A 19,663-nucleotide genomic window follows, 5' to 3' on the forward strand; every position below is an offset into this window, starting at 1 on the left:
TCCCTTATTTTAAAGGATATATGTTGCTTCATATTTAGTTCAGTATCGAATATCACTCCTAGGTTTCGTACTTTCTCAGCTAGTTCTGTCTTTTGGCTGTTTTTGAGTGTGATTGGGTTCTGAATGACTTCTAAATTTTTTCTTTCTAGATGTATGAATTCTGTTTTCTCTATGTTTATAATTAACTCCATTTGGTTGAGAAGCTGTTTAATGATATCTAGGTTCATATTTACCAAATCCAGTGTCTTTTCAATTGTGTGTTCAATGGGAATTATTAGTTGAATATCATCAGCGTATATGTAATGTGATATGCCCAGTCCAGCTAGTAGGTGGCAAAGTGGCAGCATGTATATGTTAAAAAGTGTAAACCAACAACTAGGGACAAATTAATAATATATTCTCTAAATTTAACTCATATACATACACATAGAGAAATATCATACATTCAATTTTTTGTTTTTTATTGTACTTATACAAAATATTACACCATTAAGGTATATTAAGGTATGTAGCATAAACAGTACACTCAGATGTGTTTTTCAAAGAGTTAAGTGATAGTTGGATTTGGAAGTTATGTTTAAACTTTGAATTGGTTTTAATGGCTCATTGTAGGTTACTTCCTGTGATTGTGAAAGATGTCCCTGAGGAAGCCCATATGTGTTGGGTGAAACAAGGATCCGTTGTTGGACCAGTTATACGGAGAGGATCAGTCGTATGGAGATGGACCATTTATATGAAGGATGATTTATATGAAGCAATAAGAATCATCATTTGAGAAGGATAAGCATTGTACTCGAGTTGTAGAACTTGGAAACTTTGTGAAGTACAGTGATTCTACTGATAAACATTTGAGGCACTCGTGCACTTTTTTTGTTTGTAAAAATATTTATATAGTGTCTGTTGGGATGAGGGTTTTATGGTGTGAATGGGAGTGATTGAGTTTTGTATATTTTTAATGGTGTAATATTTTGTATAAGTACAATAAAAAACAAAAAATTGAATGTATGATATTTCTCTATGTGTATGTATATATGTTAAAAAGTGTGGCAGACAGGGCGGACCCTTGTGGGACTCCTGTTTGAAGGTCTATTTTATCTGATATTACATCCTTTATCTGTACTTGGAAATACCTGTTATTTAGGTATGATTTGAACCATTTAATTGTTATATTCCTTAGTCCTATTTCTTCTCATCTATCTAGAAGTATTTCGTGGTTCACTGTATCGAATGCCGCTGATAGGTCTAGCATAACTAACATGTAATGTTTACCATTATCAAAGCCTCTCATGATGCTGCAATTAGTGCAAGCAGGAGAGTTTCGGTGCTGTAGTTTTTGCGAAATCCGTGTTGTGATGGGTACAGGATATTATTGGTTTCCAAGTGTTCTGCTAATTGGTTTTGTATAGTTTTTTTTCTATTAATTTTGCGAGTAGAGGTAGGTTTGATACTGGTCTATAGTTACTTAAGACGAGTGGGTCACTTTTTATTTTCTTTAAAATTGGTTTTACTATTGCTCCTTTGAGTGTATCTGGCATGGTTCCTTCAGTTAAGGATTGATTAATGATGTGTGTTAGAGTCGGGGAGACAGTGCTGGCTAATTTTTTTAAGTCTATGGTTGGTATTGTGTCCTGTGCATGTGAATCAGGATTTAGCTTTTTTAGCACAGATTCTACTTCTAGTTCTGATATTTAGTTAAATACTGTCCATTGTGTAACGTCTCTTTTTTGCATTTTGATTGATTGTTTTGATGTTTTTGGAATTTTTATTTTTAGGTTCGTAATTTTGTCCTTGAAGAATTTAGCTAACTCATTACTTCTATTTACTGGTAGGTTTAGGGAAGATTCTGTTTTGTCATTTGTGAGATTTTTAACTATAGTAAATAAGGTTCTTGGGTTGTTTGCAAATTTTTCAATTTTGGTACTGTAATATTGTTTTTTTGCGTTGAGAATTACTTGTTTATAGTAGGCAAGTAGTTTCCTATGTTTGTCAGGTTTTCAACTGTTTTATTTGCCTTCCAGTCTTTCTTTTTTTCTCAGATTTCTTTTTACTTCCTTTATCTTTTCATTGTACCATGGGTTGGTTTCTTTGGGTTTTTTGATACTAAGCGATTTTATTGGGTTTATTTTGTTAGCTAAGGTTTTGGTGGTTTGTAGCCATGCTGAGGTGGCAGAGCAGCAGTTGGTGTAATCTATTTCTGTTAATCTTTCTTCTAAATTGTCTTTCAGGATGTCTATGTTAAATGGTGGGCGGTAGTTAAATTCAGTGGGTTCTCTTATTATTTTCGTTTGCTGTTCAGTGTATTTGATGGAGGATTCAATGAGGAAATGATCGGAGCAAGGGATCTGTGTGTATTCGGTGTTAATGTGTTCTAAGTGTTTGTGATTAATGAATAATAGGTCCAGGGAGTGTCCTGCTTTGTGTCAGGTCGATACTGTAACGTGCGGTTGAAGATTTCCCGTCTGTAACGTGCTGGGAGCGCACAATTCGGACGCGTAAGGCGATCCAGCGATACAGTCTCCAGTTTCACGTGTCCTTAGCGCTTCTTAAAACAGACGCATAACCCTTTCCGCACGTAGCATGTATATGATATGTAAATGAAGAATTAGCTGTATAATGAAGGAATTAGCTATTCCCCTCCGATACTGTGACGCGCGCTCAGATTATCTCCTTTGTAACCCGCTATTTTGCCGCGTCCTTAACCTGTTAGTTTACCGCCTACCCTCTACGTGGTGTTAGTGTGGTGTTCGAAAATTAAAACGGGAATAAAGTGTAAAAAATGGGGGTAAAACCGTAAAGTGTAAAAAACATTGCAGCGTAAGTTGTTTATATATATGTATAAATACCTGTCACTTTCCGAATCCCCCAGGCGTGCGGTCATCGAGGCGGCGGCGGGAGCCGGCGGGCGGATGGGCGCTCGTTCATCCAGGTGGCGGTGGGAGCCGGCGAGCGGGTGGGCGCGCGTTGGATCCAGGCGGCGGTGGGAGCCGGCGGGCGGGGTGTTCGATCCAGGCCGCGGCCGGGTGGGCGTGCATTCATCCAGGCAGAGGGAGCCGGCGGCGAAAGCGGCCTCCAGCTCCCTCTGCCTGGATGAATGCATGGCCCCCGCCGGCAGTGAATGAATGCATTCATCCAGGCAGAGGGAGCCGGAGGCCGCTTTCGCCGCCGGCTCCCTCTGCCTGGATGAATGCACGCCCACCCGGCCGCCTTGAGCGCCGAAATCGGGAGGAGAGGAGAAGGGAGAAGGGACTACCGTAGCAAGCCCGAGCCTTGCTACTTTTTCGGGTTTTTTTTTTTTTTTTTGCTTCGGGAGGAGGGGACAGGACTGGGGCTGCACCGGAGACCGGACGGGGCCAGGGCAGGTAAGCGGGGGCTGGTGGAAAGTTTGCTGAGCATCGGGGAACATAACTGTCCACTTCCTGGTACCTGTCATTTCAAATGTCATTTGAAATGACAGATACCAGCGTGGCCGTTAAGCGTTAGGCCCGCGAACCCAGGATACTGTATAGGCGCTCTATACAGTAAAATGGGTTGTGCGGGCCTAACGCTTGCCTAAGGCTTCGCAGACGCGGCTTGCATTTGCATGCAATTAGAAGAGAGTATCGAGCGGTAGGTGAAGAGAACTGTGCGTGCGGGGAACGAAGGTGCGCCTGACACTGCCGCACTGTTTCTACCGCGGCCTTAGAGTATCGATCTGTGTGTGGACTTGTTGGTTGTTAGAGTGAATCCTATTAGAAAAATAGACCGAGCCAGGCTCCTATAAGCCCATACATAGAAACTATGGGGCAGATTTTAAAAGGATTACGTGCACCGGGCCTACAGCCCCGGGATGCGGGCAGGTGTAACTTGTGAGATAAAGGTACAGGGGTTTGTTTTTTTTCTGGCTGGGGGGCGGGACAGGAAGGGGACGTGAGGGAACAGGGAAAACCAGCTGGACTCCCCGAGGGCTCGGCATGCGCAAGGTGCACTAGTGTGCATGACCCCTGATTTTATAACATGCGCGCACGTACCTTTTAAAATCTGCCCCTATATGCTAACAGAATACCTCACCTCAGACACACATACAGAACACAAACAGACCCTCACCAAATACAGAAGAAAGAGATCATAAAGTGAGCAGTCAGTGTTGCTGACTGCTCACCTCCCCTTGTCTCCTCCTTCCCACAGGATATATTATGTTAATAATCGCCTAGGATAAATCTCTGTTTATGTCTCGCTACTCGATTGTTTTTCGTTGATTATTTTATCACTCTCCAGTTGTTATCGTTTAAAATCTTTACTGTCTTCCATCTCCTATGTTTTCGCTCCCTGTTTTAATGTAACTTTACCTTCTACTTAGTTGTTAATTGGTTTCCCCTGTTCTATTGTAAACCGGTACGCTAAGACCTCATCTTGAGTATCGGTATAGTAAAAGAATTTAAATAAATAAATAAATAAATAAATAAGAATAGAAACTTGACAAAAACTGAATTGGAGACCGCAAAAAGCCAGACTCTATATGCAGGAGGAGTAGCCTAGTTGTTAGAGCAGCAGGCTACAACCCAGGGAAACCAGAGTTCAAATCCTTTACCCTCCATTGACTCAGGTATAAAATTAGATTGTAAGCCCTGTGTAGAAAAATAGAAATATCACCATTCTTCATAGAGCAAGAAAATCAGGAAATATAAAACATCAATTACAATACTAAAACCATATTAATAAAAAATGTTTTAATGTTTAATATTCAATAATTAAATTTAAAAAAATTTAAAATAAAGATTTAAAATTCCCCACTCCTCCATATCTGGTATATTTTGATTTCCAGTCAGGCCAAGATTGACCTGAATTACTGGGGGAGAGGGACTGCACACAAACTATGACCACTCTCTCTCTCATATTTACATACTAACACACGATATGTTCATTCTCTCACACATTTGTTGACACGCATACCCTCCATCAAATGCTCTCTCTTGTTAGTTCACTCTTATCCCCTTCTGGAATACACAAGCAGGAGCAGACTTCATCTTCAGCCTATGCAGTCATCGGGATTCCTCTGCAGGCTGATGCTGATCCTACTTCTTCTGGCCATAGCGATTGCACTTCCTCCTTCCCACCCATGCAGTCTCTTTTGACACAATGTTTTCTTCCAGGCTCACGTTGGAGGGAAGAACAAGGGGTCTCAATCATTGCAGTTTTGTCACTGCAAAACTGTGGCCCTGCACGCTCGCCCACTCACATCCCTTCCATACAGTGTTGCTCCAACTCTACTCTTTACCTCACTAACATCAACTTCCCTCTCATTCACAGCATTCCATTCCCTCCCCTCACACTCACTCACCTGTCTTCTATTCCCTTCTCATTCACTTATCCTCTCCCTTTTCACTTACCCTAGTCTTCCTACTCATTCACCACCAGCCATTTCCTCTTCTCCCTTCCATCTCTTCTCACTCTTCCTAAGAACAAAAGAAGTTGCCATAATGGGTCAGGCCAAGGGTCCATCAAGCCCAGCATCCTGTTTCCAACAGTGGCCAATCCAGGCCATAAGAACCTGGCAAGTACCCAAACATTAAATAGATCCCGTTCTAATGCCCGTAATAGCAGTGGCTATTCCCTAAATCAGCTTGATTAATAGCAGTTTATGGACTTCTCCTTCAGGAAGTTATCCAATCCTTTTTTAAACCCAGCTACACTAACTGCCCTAACCACACCCTCTGGCAACGAATTCCAGAGCTTAATTGTGCATTGAGCAAAAAATAATTTTCTCTGATATGTTTTAAATGTGCTGCCTGCTAACTTCATGGAGTGCCCCTAGTCCTATTATCTGAAAGAGTAAATAACTGATTCACATTAACCCATATTAGTCCTCTCATGATTTTATAGACCTCTATCATATCCTCCCTCTTCCCTCTTACTCACCCTCTCCCTCCCATCTCTTCTCACCCACCCATTCTTTTCCCACTCACATCCTTCCATCCCCTCTCACATATTCACGCCCTTTCCCCCTCCTCACTCCCTTCTCATTCTGGACAGACTCAGTCACATCCTCCCTCTCCACTGGGTCTTTTTCTTCTGGCAGTTCATTTTGATGTTTCACCAAGGATCCTTTATTGCCCGCGGGCCCTGGGATTGCTGTGGGCAGTTCATTTTGATGCTTTGTTGCAGGATCCTCTTTCTGCTAATGGGTTGGGATCCCTCTGGGCACAACATCTCCCTGTGCTATTGCATGATGACATCTTTAAGTGGCAGTGCTGCTGCCGCTGAGCTCCTCTTCCTTTCTAAGGAACCTAGGAACCCCGTGGGACTTCGTCATTAAGCAACAGTAACATTGCTAAGCTCTTTCTGCCTGTGTGATGTGATCTTTAAGTGGCAGTGCTGCCTCTGAACTCCCTTCTTGTGGGGCGTGACCCCCGCAGATACATTAAATGCTGTGCTGCAGGTGCCATTTATTTGAAGGCAGGGTGAGATGGTGGTCGCAGAGGAGCTTTGGGTGAGGGGCACTTGCTGCTGCCTCAAAACATTTCCACCTGAGGCAGCTGCCTCACCCTGCCTAATGATAGAACCGCTCCTTCATGGGGTACTCCAATTTTCAGCAGTGACGAAGGGGAAAAACTATCCTTTATTGTTGCCCTTTGATAGTGTCCATTTAGATATGATCTAAATCACTTGAATTTAAGAGAGCTGGTGATGCAGAGTAAACTTGACAATAACATATGAGGTCTGACAATTAAGTTCACAAACTCATCTTAGAAAAAGTGCTACATACCTCATTGCTGAATATCACTACTGTTATCTTCGAAGTACTCTCCTTGGGAGGCTATGCACAGACACCAGTGCCTAGTCCACCCTTCAAAGCAATTTTGGAACTCTTTTTCTGGAATCATCATCAGAGCTGTCATCATATTACCCTTGATGTCTTGAATGTCATCAAAATGGATTCCTTTCAATATTTCCTTTATCTTTGGATAAAGAAAAAGTCATTGGGGGCCAGACCAGGTGAGTAGGGAGGGTTTCCAATACAGTTATTTGTTTACTTGCTAAAATCTCCCTCACAGACAATGCCGTGTGTGCTGGTGCATTTTTGTGATGCAATAGCCATGAGTACTTGAAGAAAAGTTCAGGTCGTTTTCGTCTAACGTTTTCATGCAGCCTTTTCAGCACTAACTTGGTTAACTGTTTGTCCAATTGGTACAAATTCATAATGAATAATCCCTCTAATATCAAAAAAGGTTAACATCGTTTTGACTCTTGATTTGGACTGACAGAACTTTTTTTGTCATGGAGAATTGTCTGACTTCCATTGTGCACTTTGACACTTTGTTTCAGGGTCATATTGGTACACCCATGTTTCATCACCAGTGATAACACGGCCCAAAACATCGTCTTGCCTCTCGAAAAGGTCTTGGCAAACTTCGACTCTCCTTTGCTTTTGTTCATTGGTGAGCTCCTTCGGAACCATTTTTGCACACACCTTTCTCATGCCAAGATTTTTGGTTAAGATTTTCCTAACTGTTTCTCTATCAATGTTTACTTGGGGTTTGCTATACCTCTCACAGTCCGCCTACGATTTTGCCGAACAATTTGACAAATATTTGCAATGTTTTCGTCAGTTCTGCTCGTTACTGGCCGCCCTGACCTCTCTTCATCAGTGATGCTTTCTCTTCCCTCAGAAAAAAGTTTAATTCATTTGTACACTGCTGTTTTCTTCATGGCATTATCCCCATAAACTTGGACTAACATGCCCCTGATTTCACTTCCACTCTTGCCAAGTTTAACTAGAAATGTAATGTTTGTTCGTTGCTCTAATTCAAGCTCCGACATTTTCGTGACAGCACACAAAAACACGCAACAACAATAATGAACCCAACTCAGCAAGACAGTGCCACACGTCGACACGAACACAGCTATGAGACACTGATATACCAAGGCTATGAAGCCTTATCGAACTGTTTGTACAGTGCTGTCACAGTAAGGCATGGCGGCAAGCTCGCAAACTTAATTGTCAGACCTTGGTCATAGATACAATTTGCCTTCCTCCCTGACTTAGCTTTAGGCAAGCACACACTCAAATACAACCGCCTTCTGTCCATGCTGGTTCTCATTGAACTACTGTTGCTTCTAAACTTTTGTCATTGCCTTTAAGGAGGCAGTATTTAAATTGCCGGGGTTTTTACCTTGAAATATTACAAAAAATACAAAACAGAACACCCCCTTCCCAAAATAACAGGGAGTCCAACTTTAAAATCTAACTGTGTATAACATTTGCTCATGTAAGCAGATGTACAAATGATGGTGTTCTCTATACCGTGCAGTGGGAGCTGTATAGTTTATAAAATAAGAAGTATTTCTGCTCCGAAAGTACATGCATATGTTTCAGTTCTCGTCTATTTCTAATGCAAGAAAATGCATATTTTCTCTACTTATTTTATAAACATATGCTTGTATATTTTATGTGCATAATAATTGTGTCACTGCACAAATAAACACCAAGAATTAAATGCAGAGGAAGGTATTTTGAAAATATTTGGAATCACCGATTTTTGGTTACCTCCGCTAGTTTACTCATTCCTTCTCCAGTTGATCTAGATCCTCTAGTACTTTACCCTGAACCCTCACCAGTTTATCCAGACCTCCCACCTAAAAACTACAGACAACAAACAAGTTTGATTTCACTTGTGCCAGTCAATTAGCAGGTGTAAAAGTGAACAAATAAGTTTAGTAATATCTACGCATATATCTCTTACAAAATAGCAACTACCGCACGTACTTCTAAACCCTGCACCAGAATGCCCCTAGACAGTCCCTACCTCTCCCTGGTAAAATGTAGGCATAAAACTGAAAATACACACATACTCTTGTCTTTTTCAAATTAGCAGATACCTGTGATTATGTTATTTTTTTTTCCATATGGAACCCCTTTGAAAATTCACTCCATAAGGTTAAATATGCACTGCAAAAATATCAAAGAGCCAATTAACTAGAACAGAGGTGGCCAGCTCAATCCTCAAGAGTCACAATCAGGCCAGATTTTCAGGATATCCACAATGAATATGTATGATATAGATTTGTATGAACTGCCTCCGATCGATATAAACTAACGCATAGGAAAGATAAATAAGAACAAAACATGAAGTTAAAAGAGCTAAAATGATCTGTAAATACAATACACCTTAAAATCAAATAAAATACACATTAAGGTAAAATAAAATATAAAATAACACTATACTTTCATCCTGGAAGAGATAATATTTTCCTGATTAATGCTATCTATCCTACTTTATTCATAACAATCACTCTATACTTGTACTATCCTTAAAAACTAAATTAAAAAGACATGTCTTCACTCTTCTTAAAAATATTTGTCAGAAATAGTTCTAAGATCTGGCATTTTATTCCAAACAATTGGGCCGTTAACATATGCTGCAAAAAAGAGCTTAGTGGTTTTCATAGTTTTAAATAGATCTTAAATTACTCTGCTTTTCAGCTCGAATCAGTTTATATTTCTACATGGTGAAGACCAACTTCCACCAAGATGTAACGTGATTTGTGAGCTATTCTTCCAGTTGTTTAGTATAACCTTTACCGCCAGTGCTGAAGTGTAACAGAGTGCCAAATTACTAATTTAAATGAAATAGAGTCTAATGCAACAATATGTAAAATATTCCTCCACACCATGTTTCAGTACCATTGGAATAAAGGTCAATAGTACAGCACATGTGCAAATGTCTCTAAATCCGCATTACAGAACCAACAATTATTCACTCTTTCCCAACCCCGCTCTGCTCACTTCACTCAAACTCCTCCCACTATGATTAAATCACTCACACTTTATAATCACTTCAATACCCTCACTCACACCTCACAGTATCTTTGATCCTTTCACTCATACTCCTCCCTCTCCTTCACAAAACCACAACCCCTTCAATCTGGTTACTCTTTTGTCTTCCTACAGCCCCTCACTCACTTGCTGCCCCTCACTCTAATCCACTCATTCTCTTACCCCTCCCCACACCCTGACTCACCTTTCCCTCCATTTGATCACTAACACTCCCTCCTCCACCTCCTCTCACTCGCCACTTCTTCTACCGTTGTGTTTACCAGGGGCAGATACAATGGAACCCAGCATGTCAGCATGATGAGCAGCTGTGGAGCCTACCAGTAATGGCAGAAGCAGTGGGACTGATAAGCATTCACTCCATGTGTCTTTGACCTTGTCCAGATTGCCTCACAACCTCCTCAATTGTGCTGGGAAATTGCACAAAAATTAAAGCCATGTGGCTGCCCCTTTCTCAAGAGCACTAGCACTCTGCAAGGGGTGGGGGGCCAAAAATGCTACTGGCTCTGCTCTGTTTCCACAGGGGAGCTAAACTATTGTCCTCTGCTTCCTTCATTCCCAGAAAAAAAAAGGTGAGGACTGTTGTTCAGGAACGTTCCACCAGAAATCAACCCCTAGGGAACAGACACAAAAGGAGGCTGAAGTAATTTTGCATAAGTTGAAGCCTTGACAATTGATCCTGCGGATCACAGATTTGAAATTTGTGCTAATTCAATCATTTTTGGGTCTTTTGCTCTGAAGTGTCTGCTTCAGGATCACCCTTCCCCTCCCTTCTTCTGTTCTCTACAGAGCAGGAATGGAGGGAGGAGCAACATTGTGGGAGGTGGGATGAAGTGGGACTAGATTAGGGAACAGAGTGACTATTTTCTGTTCTGTCTACACCAGGTCCATTTCAGGTCTATCAAATGAGTGGAGTGGAACAAGTAAACATTAATCAGTAGTTTACTCTTTCAAAGAGTACAAAGACTAAGGAACACACAAAGTTACTAGGTGATAAATTTAAAACTAATAAGAGAAAATATTTTTTTTACTCAACGCATAATTAAGCTCTGGAACTCATTGCCAGAGAATATGGTGAAAGCTATTAGTGTAACTGTGTTTAAAAAAGATTTGGATAAGATCCTGGAGGAAAAGTCCATAAACCATTATTAAGGTGGACTTGTGGAAATCTACTGCTTATCCCTGAGATATAAGCAGCATGGGATCTATTTATTGTTTGGGATCATACCAGGTACTTGTGACCTGGATTGGCCACTGTTGGAAACAGGATACTGGGCTAGATAGACCTTTGTTCTGACCCAGTATGGCAAGTCTTATGCTCTTATGTGCTTAGTATTTCATAGAGAACAGTAAAGAATATCAGAAGCCAAAATGCAGTCAAAATGTAAATGATAGTTGGATATAAAAAAAAATCCCAGTATTGGTAATTTTTCAACAGGAATTAATTATTCAGTATTTCACTTGTTGCTCAAAAAGCAGAAGCTGCTATATTTTGTATAAGGAGAGACTTCATTCTCCTCTTGAGATGGCTTGTTCCTCATACCTTTATCCCCTTTCTCTGAGGACAAGCAGGATGGTAGTCCTCACATATGGGTGACATCATCGGATGGAGCCTGGCACGGAACTTTGATCTCAAAGAATCTAAAACTTTCAAACATGCCCCACTGAGCATGTGCAACTGTAGTCATCACCCTGCCCTCTAGGCAGAGTCCCTCAGTCCATGGTATAGCTAATACATGGTAAAACCAACTCCCAGGAGAGGTGGGTGGGTTTCATGAGGACTCTCCTCGGAGAACACCTGTTACAGGTAAGCAACTCTGCTTTCCTCCTGACGAGGTAATGTTCTTTCCATAGATAGGGGAAGGAGGTAACTTCTCAGCAGCTTGTTTCACCCTTGCCCTCTTCTGCCTCCCTATCCCATTTTCTGTCTTCCTTGAATGGTAGTCCTGCAACCTGAATAATGGTTAAAATCTTGCCAAGGACAATCATAGTTGAAAAGAGAGAAAATAAATTATTTTTATCAAAGACACGCAGTCCTACCAAAACTATATGTTGGACAGTAGATGTTAAAAACTTCAGACCTTTATTAGTATTTAATAAAAGCTATGAATGTTTCATCAACGATGCTTCAGTTTGAAAAGTGGATGAAATTTAAATTATTGCATTAATGTGCCTCTGGTTTTTTTTTTCCATGATGATACCATAAGGGTTTCAGTTAAATCATTCACTTTGTCTATTTTAGTACTGCCTTCTAGGTTAAATGTGCCATATAAGAGACTTGAAAAGGCAATGAGAAAATTTTTGTTTTAATAAACATGAGCACAGTCAAGTCATTGAAGTGACAAGAAATCAAGTCTGTACTCATAGTTTAATGGATGGTTATAAGATAGAGTCGGCTTGGAGTGCACTTCCTTTCACTCTTTGAATAAATGGTTTTTTGAAAGTAACCACTTATTTATTTTGTGTAACGAGTTAACAAATTAAAAATACAGCAAACTTTTTATAGCAGTATATGTCCAGAAATGTGACTAGAAATTCAGCGAAAACAATGTGACAGAATGAGAAGTTATGGTATGAGCCTCTAAGGGGACAGACTTCAGGACCAACATTAGGAAATTATCTTATTTATTTATTATCTTATTTATTTATTATTTTGAATTCTTATATACCGACATTCCTGTAAAAAAAATACAGATCATACCAGTTTACAGTGGAACATAACTGCCGCCGTGGGGCGTTACATTGAACCTTAAACAATTAGAGCAATTAAACAATTAGAGCAATCTTCATGGAAATTATGGTGAAGGCCTTGGATAGCCTCTCAGAAGAGGTGGTAAAGATCAAAACAGTGACAAAATTTAAGAAAGCCTTGGATGAGCATTCCTAGTTGTGAAGAAGGGAGAAGCATTGCACCAGGTCTTTATCTGCTATTATATTCTACATTTCTGTGCCCCATAAAAATTATTTCTTTATGAGTGAGGTTTTTTTTAAGGATGCATCAGTAATTCACTTTCTCTTCTTCCCCTCTAGCTGTGTCAGTATGTCCTGCAATGACATTCAGATGTATAAATTCATCTAGAACATGTATCTAATTTGTCCAGTGATGTCACAATTCATTGTCTATAACAATGCATCCTTTTCCGTGGCATTGAGCAATGTTGCTACAAGTAATGAATTATTACTGAATAAAGTAAGGAGAATAGTGAGGTGTATATAAAGCAAGAGTTACTGCTTCCTACATGCAGATCTGGGTAAAGCAATAATCAAAGCTCTTTCTGCAGGTAAAATGCTGTTTCTACCAGTGTAACTGGACTTTTTAATTATTGTCCACTTTATATTTTATTTATTTATTTATTTGAAAATTGGGTAAAAGTGCCCAGGTACATTGTCAGCATGGGCACTTTTACCCACGTACGTTTCGAGATCTTCCCAGTGCTGGATTTGGTTAGGGGAGTCACTTACGCTGATATTTTTGAGTAATAAAAACTACCTATGTAAGTTTGCCTTGAACAAGTACCTGCACAAAAAGCAGATGCAACTATGTGCGGATACTTATTTATTGGTAATAATCAAAGATGGGCCTGTTGGACTTTATCTGCCTTCATCTACTATATATGTTACTATGATCTCTTGAGGGCCTTTCCAGCACTAATTTTATATGATTCTGGTTTTGGCACACACATTCTACAGAGGAGGAGAATTTACAATCCAAATCAGATGTACGTGACAAAGTTCCTCATGAGAGGCTTCTAGGAAAAGTAAAAAGTCATGGGATAGGTGGCGATGTCCTTTCGTGGATTGCAAACTGGCTAAAAGACAGGAAACAGAGAGTAGGATTAAATGGACAATTTTCTCAGTGGAAGGGAGTGGACAGTGGAGTGCCTCAGGGATCTGTATTGGGACCCTTACTTTTCAATATATTTATAAATGATCTGGAAAGAAATACGACAAGTGAGATAATCAAATTTGCGGATGACACAAAATTGTTCAGAGTATTTAAATCACAAGCAGATTGTGATAAATTGCAGGAAGACCTTGTGAGATTGGAAAATTGGGCATCCAAATGGCAGATGAAATTTAATGTGGATAAGTGCAAGGTGATGCATATAGGGAAAAATAACTCATGCTATAATTACACAATGTTGGGTTCCATATTAGGTGCTACAACCCAAGAAAGAGATCTAGGCGTCATAGTGGATAACACATTGAAATTGTCGGTTCAGTGTGCTGCGGCAGTCAAAAAAGCAAACAGAATGTTGGGAATTATTAGAAAGGGAATGATGAATAAAACGGAAAATGTCATAATGCCTTTGTATCGCTCCATGGTGAGACCGCACCTTGAATACTGTGTTCAATTCTGGACGCCGCATCTCAAAAAAGATATAATGTGATGGAGAAGGTACAGAGAAGGGCGACCAAAATGATAAAGGGGATGGAACAGCTCCCTTATGAAGAAAGGCTGAAGAAGCTAGGACTTTTCAGCTTGGAGAAGAGACGGCTGAGGGGGGAATATGATAGAGATGTTTAAAATCATGAGAGCTCTAGAACGGGTAGATGTGAATCGGTTATTTACTCTTTCGGATAGTAGAAAGACTAGGGGGCACTCCATGAAGTTGGCATGGGGCACATTTAAAACTAATCGAGAAAGTTCTTTTTTACTCAACGCACAATGAAACTCTGGAATTTGTTGCCATAGGATGTGGTTAGTGCAGTTAATATAGCTGTGTTTAAAAAAGGATTGGATAAGTTCTTGGAGGAGAAGTTCATTATCTGCTATTAAGTTCTCTTAGAGAATAGCCACTGCCATTAGCAATGGTAACATAGAATAGACTTAGTTTTTGGGTACTTGCCAGGTTCTTATGGCCTGGATTGGCCACTGTTGGAAACAGGATGCTGGGCTTGATGGACCCTTGGGCTGACCCAGTATGGCATTTTCTTATGTTCTTATATTCTTAATAGGCAATATTCCTAATGGAGATAGGTTGTTATGATTGGATAAACTGACACAAGAAGATTTTCAGTGATTTACAGGAGTAAAACCTTTTACTTATGTAAATTGGGAGTATGAAAATTACCCTTCCTCAATATAGCTAATAGTCTGTTTTATAATGCATGTGCTTTTAGCCGTATTCAGAGGAGGCCTGTGCATGTGCTTTTAGCCGTATTCAGAAGAGGCCTGTCTGGCAGTGCGGTTTAGATAATTTATTAACTTGATTAGCTGATTTTCTTATGAAAACATTAAAGTGATTTACAATGAAAATTATATAAAAACAAAGTTATAAAATTAAAATGACACTAGCATACACACCACATAATGAAAACATCAAAATATAGTATAAAAATAGTCAAATAATAAAAATCATCAAATTTTAAGCACCAAATGCTTGTTTATGGAGCCAAACTTTCTTCACTTCCGAAACTGTGGCTAGTTATTCTTTTGCTGAAGTTCCAATGAAAGAATACTTCAGAGGGAAGGTGCCAAATAGCTTAAAGCTGTATGCCGTGAAGCTGATAACAGGTGAAGAGGGGACAGTGAACAGGTCCAATTGTGAAGAACAAGGCATTTGTATGTGCTTAGAAGGGAGCAGTAAATCTGACATATTTACAACAGTCCCTATTTGAGCACCTAAACACAATAGTCAGAATCTTGGAACTTTATAAAAAATGGGAAACTAGTGAAGTTCAATCAACAAGGGGGTCATATGATCTGGGTTTTTTTGTCCTCAAAATAGTTTAGCAGAAGTATTTTACTAGATATGAATGCACTTTAGGGATACAACTTAATACAACTGTATTACATGTATAAATATATATAAATGGATAAATGTGCATGTATAAATGTATAAAGCATTAATATTTATTTATTTGTTTTTATATACCGGTGTTCGATTTACATATCACATCGGTTTACATATAACTTAATGGTGCAGGAAGTCAAGCATTTCCTTTTGTTTGATACAAATATAATATAATATAATATAAAATATAAAATATAATCTAACCGATTTAAAATCTGTGAATGAACAATTATTTCAAGGTCTCTTTTTCTCAAGAAACGTCTGTAACTGATGTACAAATCAAACATTAAAACAATAGAACTAAATACAGTTATAATTTGGCTCTGCATAGTGAGATAGATATTCAAAATTTAGATGGATTTCTAAGGCAGCCGGTTAGACATATCCAGATAACAGACAGGATAGTCAGCAGCACAGCTATACTGCTGAAAATCCACATAGTACGCACTTCTTAGGTGGATAAGTATTATCTGTCTAAGTTTAGACCTGGATAAATTATCCACCTAACGCTGAATATTACTACTTAGTTGAATAATTTATAGCTCTAGTTATAAATTCAAAAGGATTGGTGTCAAATTGAACTCTGAGGGACACTATATAGTAAGGTCTAACTATGGAGAACTCGGCATCTCAGTTTATTCTAAGAACATGCCATTCTGGGTCAGACCAAGGGTCCATCAAGCCCAGCATCCTGTTTCCAATAATGACCAATCCAGGCCATAAGAACCTGGCAAGTACCCAAAAACTAAATCTATTTCATGTTACCGTTGCTAATGGCAGTGGCTATTATCCCAGGACAAGCAGGATGCTAGTCCTCACATATGGGTGACGTCACTGAACGGAGCCCAGGCGGGAAAACTTTCTGTCAAAGTTTCTAGAAACTTTTGACTGGCCCCAGTGAGGCCACTGAGCATGCCCAGCATGCTATGATATTCTCTGCCACAGGTGTCTCTCTTCAGTCTTCGTTTTTTCCGCGCTGCAGCTAGCATCGCGGATCCGGAGCCGTTGAGTTTACCTCAACTGTTATTCGACTTAATAGTCGTAAATTTGAAATTCTCTGTCACAGAAATCTCTCGGGGTTTGTTCTTGCCGGCCGGTAAGTAACCCAGTCAAAAATTTTGATTTCGGAGATATTTTTAAATTCTCCTCAGTCGAATCGACGGCCGTCGATTTCACAATGTCCACAGGATTTAAAAAATGCCCTGTGTGTATGAGAAAAATGTCTCTTACAGACCTGCACACCGAATGTGTGATATGTTTAGGAGATAAACATGATGTCCATAACTGTCCACAGTGCGCGGAGATGACTCCAAAAACTAGGAAAATCAGGCTTGAAAAGATGGAACATCTATTCAGCCTGCAACTCATTCCTTCCACATCGCAGTCGTCGAAGTCGTCTCCGGCTGGAGCGACTAAGAGGGTAATACTTAAAAAACCTCAACCGGGACCTTCGGGAGACCACTCGTCCCCTTCATCGTCCTCGACGTCGACGAAATCGATAGAAAAATCAAAGTCGAAACATCGACACCGTCATCGAAGCCTCTCGTTGTCCGACTCGGCTTCCCAGGAACCCTCGACAGCGAAGCGGCCTAAAAATCAGGAAACCTCAGAGTCAATAACGCCTCGGCCTACCTCCACTCCGATATCGACACCAGAGCCACCACAAGGTACGTGTCAGGAAATTGTGCTTCAGCCTACGCCACCGCCCTCAACCGCTCTGCTCCCAACGGTTGTGCGGCCGGAATTGTCGGAATTAATCCGTCAAGCGATTTCACAGGCTCTGAAGGAACAACTTACCATACTGACTTCATTGTCGATGCCGATGTTCTCCACATCGATGCCGGCAAATTTGCCGATGCCGGTGTCTACACCGATGCCGGGGTCAATTTTGGCTCCGACGGCTCAATCGACGTCGACACCAAAAATAATCACGTCATCGACGTCGATATACGCCCAAATCCCGGCTGTAATGTTACCACCGTCGACGGAATCGACACCGAGAGCATTACACTCGATATCTACTTCGAGGACACCCATCCTTCCCTCGACAGTTACAGAGCAGGAAGATACTGAGGCCCAGGAATTGGCACTTTTTCGACGACTTTCACAAAAATATCAAAAAGTTGTCGATAAAACTCCTCAAAAACGGATGGACATAAATCCTCCAATGATCTCCATCGAGGACCCATTACCTGGACCATCAGGTATTCCTACTAAAACAATCCCAAGAACTCCATATCAACATCCAGATGAAGATGACTCTTGGGATGAGCAACAATCTGAGACATCTTCAGAAGAGTTCATGTCAGAACCATCACCACCTGAAGTAAGAAAAAGATCCCCACCTGAGGACTTATCCTTTTCAAGTTTTGTCCAAGAGATGGCGGATACAATTCCATTCAAACTTTCCACTGAAGATGATTCAAGACAGCATACCTTAGAGGTATTACAATTTGTGGACCCACCAAAACAAGTTTTGGCTATTCCCATCCACGAAGTTCTGTTGGACCTACAACAACGAGTGTGGGAACACCCATGTACGGTCCCAGCAGTGAATAAAAGGGTAGATACCACTTACCTAGTGCAGCAGGCACCAGGTTTTCAAAAAACACAGTTACCACATCAATCTGTGGTAGTGGAATCTGCCCAGAAAAAATCTAAAAGGGTACGTCCACATTCATCAGCTCCCCCAGGAAAAGATCATAGTTTTCTGGACTCTTTGGGAAAGAAAGTGTACCAAAGTGCACTTTTATCTTCCAGAATCTCTGCTTACCAACTGTACATGACACAGTACCAAAGGGATCTCTGGAAGCAGATGGAGCATTTCACGAATTCTCTTCCAGAGCAGTTTCAAGAGTCTACACAATCAATCATTGCCAAAGGCCTAGACGCTGGGAAACATGAGGTTAGGGTTGCTTATGACAACTTTGACACAGCCTCAAGAACAGCAGCAGCGGGCATCACTGCTCGAAGATGGGCCTGGTTAAAAGCGTCAGATCTCAGGCCTGAAGTACAGGACAAACTTGTAGATCTGCCATGCCGTGGAGACAATTTATTTGGGGAAAAAGTGCAAGATGCCGTCCAGCAACTTAAGGATCACACAGAGACCTTAAGGCAATTGTCACAATTACCTCAAGAACCAACCACCCAGGCCCCTAGACGTTTCCCACGAAGGGAACCTAGACGTCCATACTACAGGCCAAGGAGGTACTACAATCAACCTACGAGAACTAGACCTTCTAGACCTACCCAGCGTTCTCAAGCTAGGCAACCAAGACCAGCCCGTACCCAGCCTCCTCCACAGACGGGTCCAGCTACGGGTTTTTGAACACAGATCCAGGGATCAGACCCAACCTCCAAAACCCCAATCAAAACATACCAGTGGGAGGAAGAATTTCCCTTTTCCACAACAACTGGGAAAGGATAACAACAGACCAATGGGTACTTTCCATTGTAGCTCATGGCTACAAACTAAATTTTCTCTCAATTCCTCCAGAATTCCCACCAACTTCCTACTCACATCAAAATTCCCAAATAATTCAGCTACAAATAGAATTATCCACCCTTCTGACAGCCAGGGCCATTCAACCAGTGCCCAGGTCTCAGCAGGGCAGAGGATTCTACTCCAGATATTTCCTCATTCCAAAGAAAACTGGAGGCCTACGACCCATCCTAGACCTCAGAAATCTCAACAAATTTCTAAGAAAAGAAAAGTTCAGGATGGTTTCCCTAGGCACAATGCTCCCACTTCTTCAAGCAGGGGATTGGCTCTGTTCTCTGGATCTTCAAGATGCTTATGCCCATATACCAATATACCCTCCTCATCGAAAATACCTACGCTTCAAGGTGGGCATTCATCATTACCAATACAAAGTACTGCCATTCGGACTAGCTTCTGCTCCCAGAGTGTTCACAAAATGTCTGGCAGTAATAACAGCACACCTACACAAGCAAAGTGTACATGTTTTCCCATATCTAGACGATTGGCTCATCAGAAGCCAATCTCAACATGGAGCAATACAGTCTCTCAACAAAACTATTGCTCTACTGCACT

General features: G+C 40.8%; 1 protein-coding gene across 6 annotated transcripts in view; it reads left to right on the forward strand.

The window, feature by feature from the left end:
* LOC115090090 (cytochrome c oxidase assembly protein COX16 homolog, mitochondrial) overlaps window positions 1-19,663 on the forward strand; it is a 167,150-nt gene that overhangs the window by 51,427 nt on the left and 96,060 nt on the right. The window contains exon 3 of one of the 6 annotated variants that reach the window (XM_029598767.1): window positions 613-1,001. The exons of the other annotated variants lie outside the window; for them this stretch is intronic. Within the exon in view, the coding sequence (XP_029454627.1) occupies window positions 613-775 (163 nt within the window). The 3' untranslated portion in view covers window positions 776-1,001. Of the gene's footprint in view, window positions 1-612; window positions 1,002-19,663 lie in introns of those variants that run through there. 6 annotated transcript variants of the gene reach the window in all.

The sequence above is a fragment of the Rhinatrema bivittatum genome, chromosome 4, assembly GCF_901001135.1.
Source record: "Rhinatrema bivittatum chromosome 4, aRhiBiv1.1, whole genome shotgun sequence".
In the NCBI taxonomy this organism is placed as follows: Eukaryota; Metazoa; Chordata; class Amphibia; order Gymnophiona; family Rhinatrematidae; genus Rhinatrema; species Rhinatrema bivittatum.